Genomic DNA, 21772 nt, shown 5'->3' with positions numbered 1-21772 from the left:
TCTTCAGGCAGAAGTGCCATATGAATGATGCATCTCAGCCTCCTCCAGAGGTCCCCAGCATCACAGATGCCTCTCCTCGGCCAATCTGTTTCATCTCATGTGATATCAAGCAAAATGGCTGAAGGTGCTGGCTATTGGAAAGGCTATGGACCCTGACAACATTCCAGGAATAGTACTGAAGACTTGTGCTCCAGAACTAGCTGCACACTTGGCCAAGCTGTTCCAGTACAGCAATAACACTGGCGTCTACCTGGCAATGTGGAAAACTGCCCAGGTATGTCCACAAAAAGCAGGACTGATTCAACCTGGCCAATTACCACCCCAACATTCTACTCTCTACAGCAAAGTGATGAGAGGTGTTGTTGACAGTGCTGTCAAGCGGCATGTACTCCGAAACAATCTGCCCACTGACGCTCAGTTTGGGTTCCGCTGGGCCCACTCAGCTCCAGATCTCATTACAGCCTTCATCCAAACTTGGACAGAAGAGCTGAATTCAAGAGGTGAGGTGAGAGCGAATGCCCTCGACATTAATGCAGTGTTTGACCGTGTGTGGCATCAATATGCGCTAGCAAAACTGGAGTCAACGGGAATCAGGGGGAAATCTCTCCACTGGTCGGTGTCATACCTAGCACAAAGGAAGATGGTTGTACTTGTTGGAGGTCAATCATCTCAGTCCCAGGACATCACTGCAGGGGGTCCTCAGGGTAGTGTCCTCGGCCCAACCATCTTCAGTTGTTTCATTGATGACCTTCCCTCCGTCATTAGGTCAGAAAGTGGGGATGTTTGCTGATGATTGCACAATGTTCAGCACCATTTGCGACTCCTCAGATATTGAAGCAGTCCATGTCCATATGTAGCAAGACTTGGACAACCTTCAGGCTTGGGCTGATGTGTGGTGCAAATGTTATGTGCCACTTAAGTGCCAGGCAATGACCATTTCCAGTGAGAGAATTCAACCATCTCCCAATGACATTCTATGGTACTACCGTCACAGAATCCCCCACTATCAACATCCTGGGGTTACCGTTGAATAGAAAATGATCTGGAACAGCCATTATAAATACTGTGGCTACAAGAGTAGGTCAGAGGCTGGGAATTCTGCAAAGACTAACTATCCTCCTGACTCCCCAAAGCCTGTCCACCCTCTACAAGGCACAAGTTGGGAGTATGATGGAATACTTTCCACGTGCCTGGACAAGTGCAGCTCATCAACACTCAAGAAGCTCAGTGCCATCCAGGACGAAGCAGCCCACTTGATTGGCACCCCATCCACCACATTGAACATCCACTCCCTCCACAGTAGCAACAGTGTGTACCATCTACAAGATGCACTGCAGCAACTCACCAAGGTCCTTCAACAGCACCTTCCAAACCCACGACCTCTACTACTTAGAAGGACAAGGGCAGCAAATATATGGGATCACCACCACCTGGAAGTTCTTCACCAAGCCACAACCCATCCTGATTTGGAAATATATCACTGTTTCTTCACTGTTGCTGAGACAAAATCCTGGAACTCCCTTCCAAACAACATTGTAGGTGTATCTACACCATATGGTCTGCAGTGGCCAACTTCACAACCAACTTTTCAAGGGGAATTAGGGATGGGATGCAAATTTTAAGTCAAAATGGTCACTAAATAAACAAGTTTAAATCAGATAAATTGCTTGACTTTTGAGTCTTATGTATTCACTGAATTAACTTTCTCGTTATTGGTCATTCATGGGTCTGATTATACAGAAACCATCACCTAATTTAACAGGCTCCAGACTAAAGAGAAATCTACGTAGAGTTTTGATTTGCCCCATATGGAATGACAGTCTTCTGTGATACAGAATAACACCATATAGGATTGCAGACCTAAGGGAAAAGGTTCAGACATGAGATAAGTTAACAGTAGAGATTTATTGAACACAGAAGTAATGATGAGCTAAAAATTAATAGAGCATACAGGGAAGGCTGGCTATACTTGCTTTGTACAGATGGCTTGCATCCTAGGTTGATAAAGGGAGTAGGAATGGAGAACATGGAGGGATTTGTCAAAATCTTCCAATCTTCCCTGATACAGGCGAGATACCAGAGGACTGTAGAGTGACAAATTGAATACTTTTTTTCAAGAAAAGGTGTATGTACATTCCTTGTAACTACAGATTGATCAGTTTAACATCAGTGGTGGGTAAGGTTTTAGAAACAATGATCAGGGAGAAAATCAACGGGCAATCGGAGAGATTTGAATTGGTTAAGAAGAGTTAGCATGGATTTGTAAAAGACAAATCATGCTTGACAATCCAAGTGAATTTTTTTGAAGTAACAAACAATTGATCAAGGGGATGCAGTGGATGTTGTCTATATGGATTTTAAGAAAACCTTTAACAAAATACCACATAAAAGATTGGTTAACAAAATTGAGGCTCATGGATTAGGAGGGTCAGCACTGGATAAAAATGGACTAAAGATAGAAAGTGAGTTATGGCAAATGGCTGTTTTTTCCCCAGAGTGGAGGATGCTATACCATGGCATTCTCCAAGGTTTTCAGTGCTAGGGCCACTATTCTTTTAACATGTATAGGAAGAGAGAGTAAAATTTTGAAATTTGCCAATAACAAACTTTGGGGTGTGGTTGACAGTAAGGATGATACTAATTGACTGCAACAGGACATAAATAAGCCAGCAGAATGGGCAGACAAATGGCAGAGGAGTGTGAGGAGATGCATTTTTGCAGAAGGGATACAGAGAGGCAATATAGACTAAATAGCACAGTTCTAGAGTGTACAAGGACAGAGAAACCTGAGGGTTCATGTGTCTAGATCTTTGAAGGTGTCAGGACATATAGAGAGAGTGGCGAGCAAAGAATATGGGAACTTGGACTTCAAAAACAGGTATTGGGTACAAAAGCAGGGAAGTTATGCTGAACCTTTATAAAACTCTGATTAGACCTTAGAGTATCGCACCCAGATCTGGTCATCACAATTTAGAAAGGATGTGAAGGTTCTTGAGAGATGCAGGGGAAATTTACCAGAATGGTTTCAGGGCTGAGGTTAGTTTGGAAAAGCTGAGGTTCTGCTTGGAGGAAAGGAGACTGAGGAGAGGAAGACTTGGTAGATGTTCACAAGATTACGAGAGGTTTGGACAAAGTAGATAAAGAAAAGCTGTTCCCATTTGTACAAGAACTAGGGAACACCTTTTTAAGGTTTTGGGCAAGATATGCAGGGAGGATGTGAAGAAGAACCTTTTTAAATCGCCGCGAGTAGTAATAACCTGAACCACACTGCCTGCGAGGGTGGTGGGAAAAGAGAAAACAAATGATTTCAAAAAGAAACTGACGGGTACTTGAGGGAAATAAACTTAGAGCCACAGCAATAGAGCTGGGTAACTGGACAAACTGGATTGCTCTGAGAGCTGGCATAGACTCGATGGGCCAAATGGTCTCTTCCTGTGCCATAATGACCATGTACGCGATTACAGACAAGCAAATATATCTATTATATCCATAAGATATGAATCCAAGCTATTTCTAAGCTTTGAGTAACAAAGAACACAAATTTCATCATTTGCATTTTCCACGAAAGCACACCTTGGTTTGACCACATGATTTGATGTAACCCTAGCACTAACCCTTTGTCTAAACCTGACTGGACAATGCTATCTAGGTTGCATTATGGCGCACAACTTTTTTTTTTGGTACAATTCTGCTAACTGCAGTGTCATGCTCCAGTTCTTCTAAGCTCATCTAGTCATACTTTTTCACCCCACATCAATTTTAACCCTAACCCTGCCAAACTACTCTAGTTCCCACATCTCTTCGAGGCATTTTACAAGTGATCATGTACATCTCATGCTGCTCTTTACCTATGTTGGCAATTATATTTTACATTTTATTTCTTTCAGAACCTCATCTGTAATTTTTTGCTACCATCATTCTGCCCTCTCATATTTAGTCCAGTTCATTCTGTAATTTCTCAGCAGCCCCTATCTCCCACTGCTCCTCCTAGTTTGGTATCATATACAAATTTAGCCGATTTGCATTAGCCCACGTCCAAATTGTTGCTGTAAATTAGAAATAATCATGACCTTAAAACTGAGCACGGGAGTACCCTACTCCGTATTCACCTCACCCTCACCTTGGCCTAACTCCTCTAACAAGTATTAGGTGTTTTCTATCTTACCCTGAATTCCCACAGGGGCCTCAACCAAATGCTTTCTGGAAGCTTAGGTGCACCAGCCAGCTGTCTCTTCCTCAAGGACGTCAAAGGAGATTGATCATCAGTTTTTCCCTAACTTGACTAAGCTTTAGGGAACAAATATCCACTTGAAGCCCAGGCTTTTGAGAAGCTGAACCTATGAAGCAAATATTTCAGACATACAGTAAAAATAAAATGTCTGATAATATTAATCATGCTGTTGTGGAATATTTATTCTCAAATTATTAAAAATATTTTGGACATTAGTATTTGTAGTTAGGTATGAAAAAAGCAGACTTTTCTTTCAAAAAGCATTGTGATTTCGTTGAAATATTTTGCTACCAAACTTGAACCAATCGGATTTTCCTAATTTAAATGATGACATAGGTATTACTCAAACCAGGGCAGGGGGAAATATGGGGTGGAATCTTGTGGAGGTGATGGAATCTCAGCTGTCAGCTAGAGAGCTGGCGAGAGCCCCACGACACCTCTTTTTGGGGAAGGCCTACTGTATCTTGTGCCACTTGATAAGGCTAGTAGTGGGTCTATGATCAAGGACCCAGGGTTCAAGTTCCGCCCACTGAGCTGCCAGCCCATCCGAGGTCAGAAGCTCCTTTGTACTCAACAGTGCCACTGGGTAGGTGGCAGCTGTTGCCAATACCTACCTGAAACCTCAGATCAGGGAGAGACTGGCACAGGTGAGTGATGGTGGGAAGGGGGTTGCGGGGAGTGGGGATGGCAGCAAGGTGGCTCCCAATGCCGAGTCCCTCTATCAGGCACTGAATGCCTTTCCATCATATTGATGGAACAAGACACCCCGAGAGCCCACAGCTAAACATTCCAGCTTCTTGTGCTCCTCAAATGGTGAAACCCCCGCAAGCTGCTGGATACCGACAGCAACAGGGTGAGGATATTATGTGGAGGTTAATTGCTCACTTAAGGTCCTCAGTTGACAGGTAGGCTGTTCATGGGCTTAAATCAGGGTGGAGGTAAGAAAGTGGTGATGTCCCCACCAGCCATCCCCTCACATGATTAAATGCCCCCACCACAGGGGAGGGCACAAGATTCCACCCATGGGGAATCAATGCAGAAGGTGAAATCTTACACAAGGCATATTACTAGCAGATCTCCATGGCAATTTGAAGAATCTATTTTGTCATTCCTGTGATGAATAAATGGTCCTACCCATGACAGACTCTATTGTATCACTTATAGGGATATGAAAAACAAGTAAGAGATCACAACGTGAGGAAGGAAGAGTCCTAGGAGATAGGCTCAGGGTTAAGGAAGATAATAAATCAGTAGTTGCAAAGTGGCCACAATGCTGATCTGCCAGCAGTAAAACCAGTTGGCCCAAGCACTAGGTTCAAGGCCAGACCACAATATCTAGGTGGACTACTATCCAAAATTGGGCAACTTCAAACAGCTCAGGTGAGTAGATAGTTCTCTATTCTCAATCGAATGTTAAATACCAAAATGACACGCAGACTTAAGGAACATGTACTGCAGTGCTAATTAGTGGCAGGAGGCTTGGAACTACAATATGATGGAAAATATTAACGTACAAGTTTTATCTTTGTAAAATGGTGATAGAAAAATTGTGACTCAAAAATAGTGCCATTGTAAATAAAGTGTAGGCAGTGCACAAAATTAATAAATACTTTAATATATTACGGTTAGTTTAGTCTATTTCCTTTAATAGAGAAATTGCATATAAAACATTAATACAACAAAATATAAGATTGACTAATGTTTCACATTTCTATTTTATAACTTACAGAAAATATTAAGTTATGCTTAAATGTTTAAAATGAAACTCAAAAATTCGACATTAAGTACATACTCAACAATAGCTTCATGTAAAACGCATGTTGCATTTCTGTTTCCATATACAAAACATTAGAAAAATTTACTGAGGAAGTGGTTTAAATAAACTAGATATTGCAATCTGGGTTCCATGAAATGCAAAAGCTCCTTATGACCTTTTTCAGCACATGGTTTATGATATAATTGAACAGCTGGCAAAATCTATTGCTACCATAGCAACAATGCCTTTGGCTTGCTGTCATAGTAACAATAAACTGATGGTGCTCACAACTGAGCTTCAGGTGTTAACCAGTTTACAAGGAGCATACAAATTATTAAGCTATTAATGAATGGGTACACACTTGAAATATCAATAACCTGCCTTTATTCCTTAGCGATGTTAACTGATCTCTTTATTTCCAGCATTGTCTGTTTTTATTTCAGATTTCTAGTATTTGGAGTTTTTAAAATCTTTTATGACACTTGATAACTGTTAGGCATCCTGCACCTTCACAAATTTAGCAATAAAGAAGCCTATTGTGTCCTTATTGGCAGATTTGATTAAATGTGCTATCTGACTGCTATTCAGATCTGAAGAAACAACATTGGTGCCCCCTTCAGTCACACTGGATGGGTCAAACCTCTGCAGCAATTTCCGCTGATCATATGATAGTCCAGCACCCATCATTCCTTCTCCACCCAGGTGAGGTTCCTTTGGGAAAAGACAAATGTTAAAAAAGAAAGATTTAATCCTTTAAAAATCCAGAGGTGCTTTTGAAGGAGGAGGACAGTTGTTGAATTTGTGAAGAAATTAAGCACTTTGAGGAAATTACATTTAATTCAAGCTTCATGTATATTCAATGATGTTTCAATATCAAGTGGAATATTGCAAAATTAGGTTATAAACGTAAATGCTATAGATATTATGAATCACCATTTAAACAGCAAGAAGCGATATCAGCAAATTCATTATCAAAGTTCAACTGAAATCTTTGAACCACAATGTCAAGTTCTGTCTGGGTTCTTGACACACAGGCTAACACAAGCCCTAGAAAGGAGAATTAATTAGCCCCATTTCCCCATAAAATGATGTTTCTTGAGGTAAGTCAACACACAGCAATACTAACAGCCATGGTATGGAAAACTAAGGTCACAACTGGATGATGGAGCAATGATATTTGTGGGGGTTTGGGTAGTGGCCAAGAATAAATCTAAAATGAATAAAATTGACAGGTACTACAATTCAGTAGTTTATCAAGGCCCATTCAGAGCAACAAGATTCTGATTTCAATAGACTGGCTAGGGGAAGGATATTTCAAAATTGGCAGGCAGGAGAAAAAGTCACCAGACAATACCAAGCCAATCTCTCTCTCCAGCTACTGGTGACAGAGTGCAGAGTTTTCTGCCTGTCAGGCGGGCGAGCGGTGCAGGAGCGGGTGCAGACCCTATCAGCACCTCCGATCAGGTCCGCAACGCCATTTTATGTGGGCGGGCCAATTAAGGCCCGTCCAACGTGACGCGCACACTGAGGTGCCTCAGGGAGGTTAATTTTAAGTCCAAAAAGTTTAATAAAGTGGCAAGAAAATTTTTATATCATGTCCCCTCACGTGAAACTGTCACATGAGCTGGGATATGTGCATTAACTTCAATAAAAATTCTCAAAATTTAAAATCATTCATGAAATCTCATCCCGCCCGTGGATGAGGTTCCATGAAAAATGCAAAGGCTGCCTGGGCTCTTCGCCTGCCCGCCAACCTTAAGGTTGGCCGGGCAGCTCCGTTAATTATTTTAATTGAGTTAAATGGCCTTAATAGGCTTTTGACAGTTCAGCGGACGCGCAGCCGACTCGGGTGAGCACCCGTCGAACTGAAAGTCTGAATGACGCATTGTGACGTCGGGATGCATGCCTGAGGTCACCACACGTCATTTTACACCTCGGCGAGCAGGCCTAGCCTCCGCTCGCCAAGCCAAAGATTCAGCCCAGAGCAACTGTGACAAAATATTGGGAGTAGTCTGTCCACCCAAGCTTGGAATGCAACATACTAGGAAAAGCAGATAGAATCACTACTCATTTGTTCCAGGAATGGGAATCTACAGAAGCAATACTTGTTCTATTTTTTCCCCAAATGTCTCAAGTGCTATCAGACCTCACTTTCTTCCATCAAAACCATCCTGTACACTAGGATCATTCTGAGGAGCAAAGACTTCTTTAATGCCTTTGTGTACCTCTCTCTCTCTTACACTGCCCACCCTAGCTATAGTAACAACTTGCATTTATATAGCATGTTTAACATAGTAAAACATCCCAAAATATTTCAGAGAGAACATCATCAAGCTAAACTTTTGATGCCAAGTCATGTAAGGAGACATTAGAGAAGGGGTCCCAGGAGTAGGTTTCAAGGAGTGTCTTAAAGGAGTAAAGAGAGATAGCGAGATGGAGACATTTAGGGATGGAATTCGCTAGGGAAGCTTCTCTAGCGAAGGGTCCTAGGATGCTCAAGGCACAATAGCCAATGATGGAATGACTAAAAATCAGGGCTGCTCAAGAATTAGAGGAGTGCAGACATCGTGAAGGGTTGTAAGCAGCCTGGAAGAGAGTACAGATATATGGAGGGGTCAGGCCAATGGAGGATTTGAAAACAAGGGTGAGAATTATAAAATTGAGATGTTGCTTAACTGAGAGTCAATGCATGCCAACGAGCATGTGGGTAACAGGTGAACAGAATTTGTTGCAAGTAAACATGGGCAGCAGAAATTTGGTTGATCTCAGGTTTACAGCGAGTAGAGTGTGTAAGACAAGCCAGGAATGCATTAGAACAATAAATGGTTGTGGGAAAGGCATGGATGAGGGTTTCAGTAACAGATAAACTGAACAAATGCAAGGAACTCATGGGCTATCTTGTCATGAAGATAGCAACCATATGTTCAGTTGCCAATGCTGGCTTCTCCTCCCTCCCCACGTCCGCCAAGCCAAACTCCCCCACAGCTCCCTCAAACTAGCACTGCCCCTATAAATCTTTAGTTTCTCTCCCACCATAACTCCACCTCCCCACAATTTCTTCTGAGTTCATTTTGTCCATGTGATCCACCCCATGGTTGTTTTATCTCACTTCCACTGAACTGCTGGCTACTCAACTTCCCACTGTCAGGAACCATGCCGCATTATCTCTCCTCTTCTCTGCCACCTTTGACATTGCTAACAACATCAACCTTCTCCAATGCCTCTCCTCTTATGTCTAGCTCACTCGCACTGTCTCCTCTGAAATTACTCATTTCTCACTCTGTTTGTTGTCAGATTATCACTCGTAATGACTTCTCTTCTAGCCCTCATACCATTAACTTGGGAGCGACAAAGATCAATCCTTGAACCCCTCCTCTTGTTTGCCTGACATCCAGCATTGGATAACTCCAGTTAAAAAATAGAAGATCCACAGCTGAACTGAGTACAAAGAAGAAGTGAGAAAGAAAGCAAGAGGAGCTAAGTGAATGTATGAAAATAGATTAGCAGGTAGCGTAAAGGTAACCCATAAGTCTTTAAAAACATACAAACAGGTGGTCAAAGGAAAGGTAGGGATGATTAGGGACCAAATAGAGATCTTGTGAAGGTAGAAGGCATGCTGACGTAATAAATGAGTACTTTGTATCTTTCTTCATGAAAGACGAAGATGCTGCCAATGTCACAGTAGGAGGAGGTAGGAGAGAAATTGGACAGGATAAAAATAAAGAGGAGGCACTTAAAAGACTGGCAGTGCTCAAAGTCACTGAATTCAGATGGGATACTTCCAAGTTTGCTGAGAGAGCCAAAGCTGGAAATAGATGACACTTTGGCAACAATCTTCCATTTCTCCTTTGATATGGGAGTAGTGCCAGTAGCTTGGAAGATTGCAACTCTTATAACCCTGTTCAAAAATGTGGAGAGGGATAAAGCCAGCAACGACAGGTCAGTTAGCTTAATGTCATGGTAGGACACAAGTAAAGACAACAATTCAAAAAAAACTGTCACTTGGACAAATATGTGTTAGCACAGCCAACACAAATTTGTTAAAGGCAAAAGTAAAATACTGTAGATGTTGAAAATCTGAAATAAAAACAGAAGATGCTGGAAGTACTCAGGTCAGGCAGCATCTGTGGAGAGAACAAAATAGAGTTAATGTTTCATGACTTTTCAGCAGTATTTGGACAAAGGCTGCCTTGATATCAAAGGCAGTTATTCTCACCTCACCTTCATTGGGATTAATGGCTCTGGAACTATGAAAGGCACTACATAAATGCAAGTCATTCTCTCTTTAAATCTCCCTTTAATATTCTCATCCTCGCATTCAAATCCCACCATGTCTCATTCCTCCCCATCTCTGTAACCTCTTACAACTGCTGAGAACCCCTACAAACCTATAACTCTAGCTGCTTGCGAGTACCCAGGTTCCTTCATCCAACCACTGGCATCGTGTCTTGATCCTTAAGTTCTGGAATTCCCACCTTAATTTATCCACCTTTTCTAATTCTCCCTCCTTTAGGAAGCTCCTTCAAGCTTACTACTTTCAGCAAGCTTTTAGTTATCTATAGAAGCAGAACGATACAGTACAGAAGGAAGCCATGCGATTGACTTTTGTTCAAAGACACTTGGGGCCTGATCGAGGGTCAAGGCCTCAGAAAGGGGGCTGAAAGCCAACCTCCCTCCACACACGGACCCCTCCCACCGCTCACCCCCGTTACGAGCCGTTATGCCCATAACGTTACGTCGTTCAAAGGCTGCTGCTTTGATGCCCATCTTGATCAAATATCTTGGTTTATGATGCATCCATTTATTAAATTGACCGTAGCAACCTTTACACCTCATTTACACAAATATTGTGGTAAGCACCCCACTCATTTCTCTTATATACCAGAGGGGCTCATATTTTTTATCAAATGTATAAAAATTAAGGCTTATTCTCCTGACTGCTAGTCTGCTTATACCTTTGCAATGCCATACATCCACCTGTTTCAATCCCTTGCATTACGATTGCGATGGGAGGAGTCTGTAGTTTATGCAGCCCCACTACTCCGCAGGTCGCACTGTAGTGTAAATGTTTAATTCACTCAACAAAATGGCCAATTATTTACCTTCACCGCTGTTAGACCAGAATAAAAGAGACTTTAACCAGGTTTCTTTCAATAAACTCAGAATGATTGATTTTTTATAAAATAAAACTTTTTTTAAAACAAGTGCAAGAACTGGTTAACACACAATGTGTAATCTGGAAGTGTAATATCTATCCCTTTTAAAATACCCCAGCACACGCACACAAAAACAAACAAACGACAAACAAATAGGGACTCTGCTGAGATTAATGGGTAAAGAGAAACATTACGGGCAGAATTTTTCCCTCGGGTGGGCGCGTGTCCATCCCGAATGGGAGAAAAAAAGTGCACGATGGCATCCCAACGTCATTGCGCACTCTCGCAATATTTCGCTTGGCAGCGCACATGGGTGGGATGAGGTTTTGACCAGTGATTTAAAAAAAGTAAAACTTTTAAAACTCATTTTACATGTCAGAGTCACAGGAGGGGACGCCTTCCTTATTTTTGAGTTGTTTATTTTTAATGTTAAAAATCTTCCGCTCCAAGGCAGCTCCGTAACTTCGAGGAGCTTTCTGTGAGCGTGCCCGCTTGCATGCACTGAATTCCGCACTCGCCCTCTTCCTCCCCCAACCCAGGCAGCGCTGAGCATTGCCGCGTGCAATTCACACTGGCCATTAATTGCCCAGCCGGGGCCCGATTGCGGGCGGCGGGCAGATTCGCAGCTGCTCCGGGTACGCCCGATAAGGTAAAAATCCTGCCCTATGAAAAGGATAAAGTTCACAGGGTTTTGATGCTGTCAATCTGGTGCTCCCACATCTCAAGACGGAATGCCAGTCCCAGGAGGTGTCTGGAGGTTCTCACCAACGGAGCTTCAGCGTGGAGAATAGAGCTGGATCAATCCTTGAGACCTCCCTCTCCTCTCAGTCTCTCAGGTTCCCAAATACAGACACGTTCCTCTGAGATGAGGGTTCCTAGCAGGATGCTAGTAACCACACTGTTTCATGCAAGGCAAGAGCATAAGATGGGCAGCTTTCCCCCTTCTTGGTTGATTCCCAACCGAGTTCAAAAAACAAGTTCAAAACATAAAGCTCATCTTTGTCAAGTGATTTCCAGTAAATCATCAGGGCCTTTGCATTTTAAAGCTTTTTTTCCAGCCATTAAAGTAATTACAGTTCAAATAAGCAAATAGCTATCCTCCTCAAGTGTCATGCTGGTCAGCTGATTTCTGGAAAAGCATGGCTCACAGTCCAAGGTCGGAATCATCTTAGTTTTGCACTAAGTGCAGAAGTGGATGGGTAAAATTACTTCTAACCCGTTGGCCGTGATGGTGGGTTTTCACGCTGTATCATCCCAAACCCATGGCATTACTTATGCATTCCTGGGAAAACTTCTTCCCCTTTCCCAAGCAAGCCCTAGCCCTACAGCCATTGAAAAGTCACCTACATATGGCTGATCTGGTAGGTATAGACCTACCCATGATTCCCCCTAAAAGTGATATGGTGCTGTCTGTGAAGCCTGGCGCTGAAGACTGCGGTTTCTGACAGAAGCAACGTAAGCAAACAAACATTGAAGTCCTGAGTGAAGTGCAGCTGCCAGGTGCACATCACTTACATGCTGTTGTGAAACACATCAATGGGAAAGGCAGACGATCCAGCAGAGGTGATATGTCCGGCGGGCTGGCCTTATAATGATTTTCTGATGTATTACAATGAGGTTCCTAACGTCCAATAGTGGGAAATGTGGCCCACCATCGGTGGGCTGAGCAGACGATTACAAACTGGTTTCACGCAGTCATGAAATCGATCATGCCATATTGTCCGTTCATGCCATCGAACACACCCACCGCTGACAGGCACGGAAAATCCTGGGCCAAGGTGAACTTATGACCTTTTTTAAAACAAATCCAAGTTAGTTCCCAAGTGTCCTAATAATGCAATGTCCTTTCAAATTTTAAAAGAAAATATAGTTCTTGAAGATATGGCTTCCCAACATGCCTCTGCCCTGAAGAAATGAAACACCATTTCCAAACGTGTTTCATTACAAAGTGTCCAGGAAAAGATATGTACAATATATAGAAAACAAAATTCAAACAATCACTTGGTCATTCAGTCCTTACACCGAGTCTGTACAGTTTTCTGATTTTCTTGATTTCCAGATAATTCTTCAAAAATTACATTCTTGATAATACATCAATTATATTATCCTTCCCAGCAATAGGAACAATCTTTAAGTTATAAGGCTGGATTAGGAAGCTCCATCGGAACAGTCTGCCATTCTGAGTCTTAGATTTTTCTACAAAGGCCAAGGGATTATGGTTAGCATATACAAGCATTTCTTTACGGCCATGACGGATATATACCACGAAATGTTTAAGAGCCAGTAACAGTCCCAGGGTTTCCTTTTCTACTGTAGACTGCCTCTTTTGATGCCGATTTAATTTTTAAGAGAAGTACCTAATTGGCTTCCCTAGTCCTGAATTGTCTTTTTGTAATAAGATCGCACCGACCCTTAAGTCACCACCTTGAAGGCTTTAGCAAAATTAGGGGTGTCTAACACCAGGTCATTGGTTAGGATCACCTTTGGCTTCTCAAAACTTGTCTGGCACTCTCTTGACCATACCACCTTTGCCTTCTTTTGAAATAGTGGAGCAGCTATTGTGCTGAAGTTTGGCACAAACTTATGACAGAAGCCGCAAATCCCTAAAAATCTCATGATTTCCTGTTTAGTTTCAGGGAATTCCATCAAAGCCTGCATTTTTGCTGTTCTTGGCAACATTTGCCTCTCCCCTACGATATGCCCTAGATAAGTTACTCGCGCTTTTGCGAACTACTCTTGGCAAGGTTTATTACTAGATCTGCCAACTGTAATTGTTCAATTAGAGCTTCCAATTGTTTTAAATGATCTTTCCAAGTGTTGCTGTAAATCAATAAATCATCCGTGTAAACTACATAGCAAGGAACACTAGTTACCACTTGATTCATTAGCCTTTGGAAAGTGGCTGGACTGTTTTATAGTCCGAATGGCTTCACTCAGCATTGGTATAGACCATTTGGTATGATAAAAGCCCATATCTCCTTAACTCACGATGTTAGAGGTACTTGCCAGTATCCTTTCAATAAATCTTAGTAAGGAACATGGCATTGCCAACCCTGTCAATACAATCTCCTAAAGGAGGGATTGGGTAGGAATTTGTTTTTGTTACTGCATTAACCTTTCTATAATTTATGCAGAATCTGGTTGACCCATCAGGTTTAGGCACCAACACTGCTGGGCAGCTCCAACTGCTTTGACGAGGTTCAATTCAGTGATTTTCTACTTTTACTTGAACTTGTTTCTCTGGACTTAAACAAGAAGGATGTTATTTTATAGGAGGCGATTCCCCTATGTCCACAGGCTCTGGTTTATCCCTACAGGTTACTTTAAATTCTGCAAGTAACCTCATTACACCTGCGTGTCGTCCAGCCTCAAAGTATAAAAATATGGTGTCTAACTGTCCTAATGTTTCAGTATTAACTAATCGGGAAGTAGGAGGTTCAATTTGTGAACTGTCTAAGTCTCCTTCCACCTCACTCTCACTATCTCTTTCATCCTCCACTGTGCTTACAACCTGACATAACTGCTCCTTCTTATCCTCCTCCCCATGATGGAATTCATAGGGGAGATGGTGGTGTAGTGATAATGTCACTAGACTGGTAATCCAGAGACCCAGGCTAACATTCTGGGGTCATGGGTTCAAATACCACCATGGCAGCAGTGTTCATATTCAGTTTCACTACTAAAATTAATGCTACAACTTGATCAGTTCTATTTTCAGTGGAGGCTCTTTTTCCTGAATCACCCTTATGTACCCCAAAAAGTCCCACGGATTTCCTGCACAACTTCCAGCATCTGCATGAACACGTCCCACCTTGTTACACTTAGGCCTTTAAATATCAATTCCATCTTCAGTGCCTTCCTTTCCGATCTGAGGAGGAATTCCCGGGGCATTTCCAACTGTCCCTTCTCTTCCCTGGCTATTTGCCTTCCTTTCACCATCCTTCCTTCTATCCTTTTCGTTTTTGTGGGGTGATGGAAAAAAGGAGTTGGATTTACGGACCAGCTCATAATCGTCAGCCATCTCCAGTGCCTATCTAGCTATCACAACCAACCCTCTGGTCTTTAACATGGATTCTAACTACGAGAGAAAGTGTATTTTTAAATTCTTCCAGAAGAATTATTTTCCCCAAGAGCTTCTTACGATGTATCTACCTTTAATGCCTGTATCCAGCAGTCAAAATTACTTTGCTTTACCCTCTCAAATTCAATATAGGTCTGCTTGGACTGTTTTTTCAAAATTGCTGCCAGCTCATACGCACGAAGAATAGCCTTTTTTACTGCTTCATAATCCACAGATACCTCTTCTGAAAGTGATGCATAAACCTCATGAGTTCTACCCACCAACCTAATCTGTAGGAGCAAAGTCCAGTTTTCATTTAGCCACTTCATTTGCTTAGCTACCTTCTCAAATGAAATAAAGTATGCCTCTACATCCCTTTCCTTGAATTTTGGAAGGGCTTGTACAAATTTAAATATCTCCCCACTGGGCTTTGGGGTGGTTTTTTCGTCATCAGTACTCTCCCCAGCATCAGAAGCCTCTTTATTTAATTCCAGCCTTTTAAGCTGGTATTCCCTTTCTTGTTCCTTCTCTCATTCCTCCCTTTCTCACTTCACTCTTAGAAGGTCAAATTCAAGCTTTTTCATTTCCATTTCCCCTGTTCTTTCTTTTTCCATTCTTTTGAATTCAAGTTTTCTCAGTTCCTTTTCTTTTTCAAGTTTAAGTTTCTCCAATTCTTTTTTGTGTTCAAGCTGTTTCATTTGCAGCTGAATCCTGGCTAACTCAACTGACTCACCACCTGAAGAACATGGTCTTTCTGGCATCCCTTCCAATTTCAAATGCTGCGCTATTAGCTCAACTATGTTTTCCTTGCCTTATGGTTAAATCTAACTCTAACTTAACTGCCAATTCTATTAGTTTAGTCCTGATTACTTTACGTAAACCAGTCAGGTTAAATCTTCCACCTCTAGAAAAGTCTTAGCAACTTCCAAAACCATTTTGGTTTACTAATGTATAAGAAACCTGGTAGCTGTCCTTTTATCCATTACCAATTATTATTATTCCATGTCCAATCATTTATTGTCTGCGTTTCAAATATCCCGCAAGAGCCCCAATCTATTCTATGACCAGGATGGGAGGAGTGCGCAGTTTAGCTAGTTCCACTACTCCACAGGTTGCACCATGAATGTAAATGTTTGATTCACTCACCAACATGGCCAATTAATTACCTCCCTAATGTTGGAACCAGAATAGAAAAGAAACTCTAACCAGGCTTCTTTCAATAAACTCAGAATAATTGATTTATTATAAAACAAATTTCTTTAAAAAAAAGCAAATGGCAAGAACTGGTTAACACGCAATTTGTAATCTGGAAGTATAACTATTTATCCCTTTTAAAATACCCCAGCATGCGCGCACAAGTGCACACACACATAAACAAAGGGCAAACAGATAATAAAAACAGAAAATGCTGGAAAACACAGCAGGTTTAACAGCATCTGTGGAGAGAGAAACAGAGTTAACATTTCGAGTCCATATGACTCTTCTTCAGAGCTAAAGAGAAGTAAAAATGTGATGAAAATTTATAGCGTAGGGGGGGTCGAGCAGGTGAAGCTAAATAAAAGGTCAGTGATAGATGGGGACTAAAGAGAGATTGAAAAGATGTCATGGACAAAAAGACAAATGGAGTGTTAATGGTAGTGGTAAGGGCTAAAGAAGGTGCTGCTAGTGGCATTAAGGTAAGAAAGCAGAATATGTTAATAGCAGAACAAAGGTCAGCACTCTGTGAAAGAACAACATGGGACAAGAAACAGATGGCCCTTTTGGGGCTGGGGTGGGGGAACAGGGTGGCGGTTGGGGAAAAAGGATAAAGAACGAGGGATAGAAAATAAAAATGTTAAAAAAGGGATGAAGGCAGAGGAGAAAGTTCATGGTCTGAAGTTGTTGAACTCAATGTTAAATTGGGAAGGCTGTAAAGTCCCTAATCGGAAGATGAAGTGCTGGTTCCTCCAGTTTGCGTTGGGCTTCACTGGAACATTGCAGCAGGCCAAGGACGGACATGTGGGCATAAGAGCAGGATGGTGTGTTGAAATGGCAAGCGACAGGGAGGTCTGGGTCATGCTTGCGGACAGACCAAAGGTGTTCTGCAAAGTGGTCAACCAGTCTGCGTTTAGTCTCCCCAACGTAAAGGTTGGTAGATAAAGAGAAACTTTGTGAAAAGGATAATGTTCACAGGGTTTTGATGCTGTCAATCTGGTGCTCCTTCATTTGAAGGTGGAAAGCAAGTCCCAGTATATGTCTGGAGATTCTCACCAATGAAGCTTCAGCATGGAGGAGAAGAGAGCAGGATCAATCCTTGAGACCTGCCTCTCATCTCAGTCCCTCAGGTTTCCAAATACAGACAAGCTCCTCTGTGATGAGGATTCCTAGCTGGATACTAATAACCACACTGTGTTTTTATGCAAGGCAAGGAGTGCGTGAGCTGGGCAGCTTTCCCCCTTCTTGGTTTATTCCCAACTGGCTTCCAAAAAACAAGTTCAAAACATAAAGCTCATCTTTGTCAGGTGATTTTCAGTAAATCACCAGCCCTTTCCCTTTAAAACAGTTTATTTTTTCTAACCATTAAAATAGTTACAGTTCAAATAAGCAAATAGCTCTCCTCCTCAAGCGCTATGCTGGTCATGTGATTTCCTGGAAAAGGCATGCTTGCTCACAGTCCAAGGTCCAACTTATGACCTTTTTTTTTAAAAAGGAATCCAAGTCAATTCCCAAGTGTCCAAATAATGCAATGTCCTTCCAAATTTTACAAAAAAATATTTTTCTTAAAGATATGGTTTCCCAACACTCACCACAGCTGCCCACTTCCCATGCTTTCATCAACTAGCACTTGCTCCCAAGACAGGCTTATTACTGTCCATTAACAGTGATCCTATCCCTTCTCTTTGCTGCATACCTGAGGCAGTAAACCATCTACCCCCAACAAAAACTATTTTTTGTACTACCCTTTTCTCACAGAAAAAAAAAATGCCTTAAAGATGGGGAGGGGCTGGCATTTGAAGCCAGAGCAGAGATCAGTCACTGACTGGAACCAAAGTATAACTTTCTATTCTTAATAATGAGTCTGAGAAGTTAATGAACACAAGATAAAAGCAAAATACTGCCAATGCTGGAAATCTGAAACAAAAACTGAAAATGCTGGAAAAACACAGCAGGTCTAACAGCACCTGTGGAGAGAAAAACAGATTTAACGTTTCGAGTCTGTATGACTGTATGAGGAGTAAAAACGTGATGAAATTTATACTGTTTAAGGGGGATGGAACAAGTGAAGCTGGATAGAAGGCTAGCGATAGGCAGGGGCAAAGAAGAGATTGACAAAGGTGTCATGAACAAAAGGACAAAGGGGGTGTTAATGTTAGCAGTAAGGGCTAAAGGAGGTGTTGATAGTGGCATTAAGGTGAGAAAGCAGAATATGATAATAGCACGACAAGGGTAAGCACTCTGGAAAGAACAGCATGAACAAGTGACAGATGGCCCTTGTGGGGATGGGGTGGGGGAATAAAAAGATCGAAAACACGATAAAAAGTGGGGATAAAACAATAAATGAATGAATAAAAATGAAGATAAAAATAAAAATAAGTGGAATAAATGTGGAAAAAGGGGGTCAAAAAAGATTTGAGGACAGAGGAGAGAGTTCACGGCCTGAAGTTGTTGAACTCAATGTTAAGCCCGGAAGGCTGTAAAGTGCCTAATCGGAAGATGAGATGCTGTTCCTCCAGTTTGCATTGGGTTTCACTGGAACATTGCAGCAGGCTAAGAACGGACATGTAGGCATGACAGCAGGATGGTATGTTGAAATGGCAAGCAACAGGAAGGTCTGGGTCATGCTTGCAGACAGACCGAAGGTGTTCTGCAAAGCAGTCACCCAGTCTGCGTTTGGTCTCTCCAATGTAGAGGTCTGCATTGGGAGCAGTGAATGCAGAAGACCAAATTGAAGGAGGTGCAAGTGTTTGGGCAGGAAAGTCAACTAGTTGATAAATTTTTTAACAACTTCTCATCTCAGTAATTAATTTGATATATTAAACATATATTTTGTAATGTTTCAAGCTTCAAAATCAAGTTTAAACTGCACAAATCACACAAATACTTTTATTGGAGGAAACAGTCTATATCAACGCTGGTGTAGAAATCAAATAGCTGTGTTGCTTCAACCAAATTTAATAAGAATTATATATGATCCAAGTTGAGTTTAAGCATTGCACAAGAAACATGGGGCAGCATTTTCAGGTTGGCATGTGGGTGTGCGCCCGACCTGCTCGAGCTATGAATAGTGCATGATGCCATCGGGTGAGCATCCCGATGTCGTTCCTGGCTCGTACGATAATTTTGGTCGGCGGGTGGGGGCAAAAGTCAGAAGCACACCCGCCGACAATTAAGAGGGCAATTAAGCCCATTAAAGTTGCAATTGTCCCCGATTTGCCGTGGTCCATCCAACCTCATGGTTGGCGGATGGGTAAATCGGCCAGGCAGCCTTTGCATTTTTCATGAAACCTCATCCAAGGGCGGGATGAGGTTTCCCTTATAAAATAAAAACAAATAAAAATCTATAGACAGAATTTTTATAATGTATATGTTCAGGTGACTGTGATGCTTGGATATTTTTGTTGATTTTAAAATCTTTACTTAATGCTTTTGAAGTCTCCAGCTCCAAGGCAGCTCTCTGCCTTCAGGGAGCTTTCATCCCGTGCTCACCCACGCTGATTTCAGCGCCCACCCTCCTTCTGCCCCCTGACCCCGGCTGCGCCGAGCATTTCAGCGCACGTTTCGCGCTGGCTGGCCCTTAATTGGCCAGCCAGCGTGAAATGATGATTGGGGGCCAATCGCGGGCGGTGGTCCGTTCCCTTGCCTCTCCTGGGCCCACCGACCACACCCGCACAGCGACCTAAAAATCCTGCCCATGACAACATAATTGTGTGAAACTATTACTCTGTAAGCTGCATTAACCGCAAGTTAGCCAAATACTGTGAATAATAGTTACCTGTGACTGTAGGTGTAAACAAGGAAATGAATCAAGTGCCCAGGCAACCTGTTCTTCATTTTCTGCCAATGTTATTGTACAGGTGCTATACACCAAAATACCTCCAGGTTTTAGTAAATTGACTGCCTAAGAAAATACCTCACAGTAAGAAATCATAGGCAAATATAAAATAAAACCAATACAGTGCAGATATTGGAAATACAGAATAAAAACAGAAAATGCTGGAAACACTCAGATTGTCAGGCAATAGCTGTGAAAAGAGAAACACTCTTCCAATGTTAACAACCTTCTATCGAACTGGAAAATGAACAGTTTTTAATCAAATAGAGAGCCAAGGGGAAAAAAAACGAGTAGGGGAAGAACAAAAGGATAAAGGGCAATAGTGATTGAATGGCAAAATGGTGATGGTGGAAGACAAATGGGGTAGTAATATGATGAGTATAGAAACAAAAGATGGGTCCAGTGAGGTGTAAACGTTACAGCAAAATATTAGAGGAGAGAAGGATGGAAAAGCAGGCAAAACAGAGTTGCAGTGGCCTGGTAATGTTGTGAAAACAGGGCAGGCAGACACCAAGGTGAAGCCCACTCTACTAACCATGTGAATGGGGATCCACACCCCAAGAGCCAGTCCATACCTCCCCCATTCCCCATGGCTCTGGTGCAGCCACCCCCTACTATGAACCACTAACCGAAGGTGGATTTCGTCACTGAGCTATTAGGGAGCACACAGATTCAAAGCAGCTTCACTGAATTTTTCTCTATAATTAGGGTTACAGATCACAAATCAGGTTACAAGAGAAGTTACAATGAAATTTAGTTCCCCAGTGTCCCTCTTGGATTACTTGTACTTTTAAAATAAATATACATCAACTTCTGACAACACTTGCATTTACTAATTAGTACAAGAGGAGCTTACAAAGCAAAATAAAGTCCAAGTTTGCAGAGCTATACTAAAAATTTAATTTTTTTTGCAAGAAAATACATAAAATTGGTCTTCACTGATTTTCTTTTAGTGATTATGTTAGATTTATATATTAGACAGAGAGAACTTACCAGAGTCTATAAAAGTGAAACCTTACCACTCTGAACAGCTTCCGTTGTAACGGCGGATAAGAAGTGATTTCCTTTAAGCTCCAATCACAGGCCATATTTGGTCTCTGACCTAACCCGCTGCAAGGTGCGTCCAGAAGTGCACGATCAAAAGATTCCGGTAGGAATGGAGGCCCTGCTGTGGAAATCAGAAATTGCTAGCTAAATCGTTTGAACCAAACATAATTACTAAATTCTTAAATTTAAGAAGAATCATATGATCCCAAGCCGAATTTAAGCATTGCATATGAAACATGACAAATCAAAAATGATTTTCTCTTGGTAATGGTTTTCAAAGTAACTTTGAGTTAAGTAATGCCCTTTGTCATATGCTGTGAAGAAATCAAAATTGAAAAAAGATCTAGGACTTGTTTTTTTTTTTCACCATCAGAACTGCTCCATTCCTTTTTGTTCCTATAATGCATTTTAGGCAGGACAATATGCTAATGGACTTGTTTTAAAGTTTTAAAAAGGTGCAAAACTAAATGCTGGTAAGCACTTAGACATT

At 41.8% G+C, this 21772-nt stretch overlaps 1 protein-coding gene across 5 annotated transcripts in view; it reads right to left on the bottom strand.

The window, feature by feature from the left end:
* Positions 1-5860: 5860 nt before the first annotated feature.
* nsun6 (NOP2/Sun RNA methyltransferase 6) overlaps positions 5861-21772 on the bottom strand; it is a 40725-nt gene continuing 24813 nt past the window's right edge. For 4 of the 5 annotated variants that reach the window (XM_041183194.1, XM_041183193.1, XM_041183195.1 and 1 more), the window contains exons 10-12: positions 21255-21403; positions 20176-20301; positions 5861-6698 (exon numbers count right to left, since the gene is read on the bottom strand). In XM_041183194.1, coding sequence (XP_041039128.1) covers positions 6480-6698; positions 20176-20301; positions 21255-21403 — 494 coding nt within the window. In that variant the 3' untranslated portion in view covers positions 5861-6479. The remainder of the gene's footprint in view (positions 6699-20175; positions 20302-21254; positions 21404-21772) is intronic. The other variant, XM_041183197.1, reaches the window with a different exon arrangement.

This window comes from Carcharodon carcharias, chromosome 3 (assembly GCF_017639515.1).
Source record: "Carcharodon carcharias isolate sCarCar2 chromosome 3, sCarCar2.pri, whole genome shotgun sequence".
Taxonomy (NCBI): Eukaryota; Metazoa; Chordata; class Chondrichthyes; order Lamniformes; family Lamnidae; genus Carcharodon; species Carcharodon carcharias.
The sequence above is the reverse complement of the archived record's forward strand: the minus strand, read 5'-3'. Positions and strand labels throughout refer to the sequence as shown.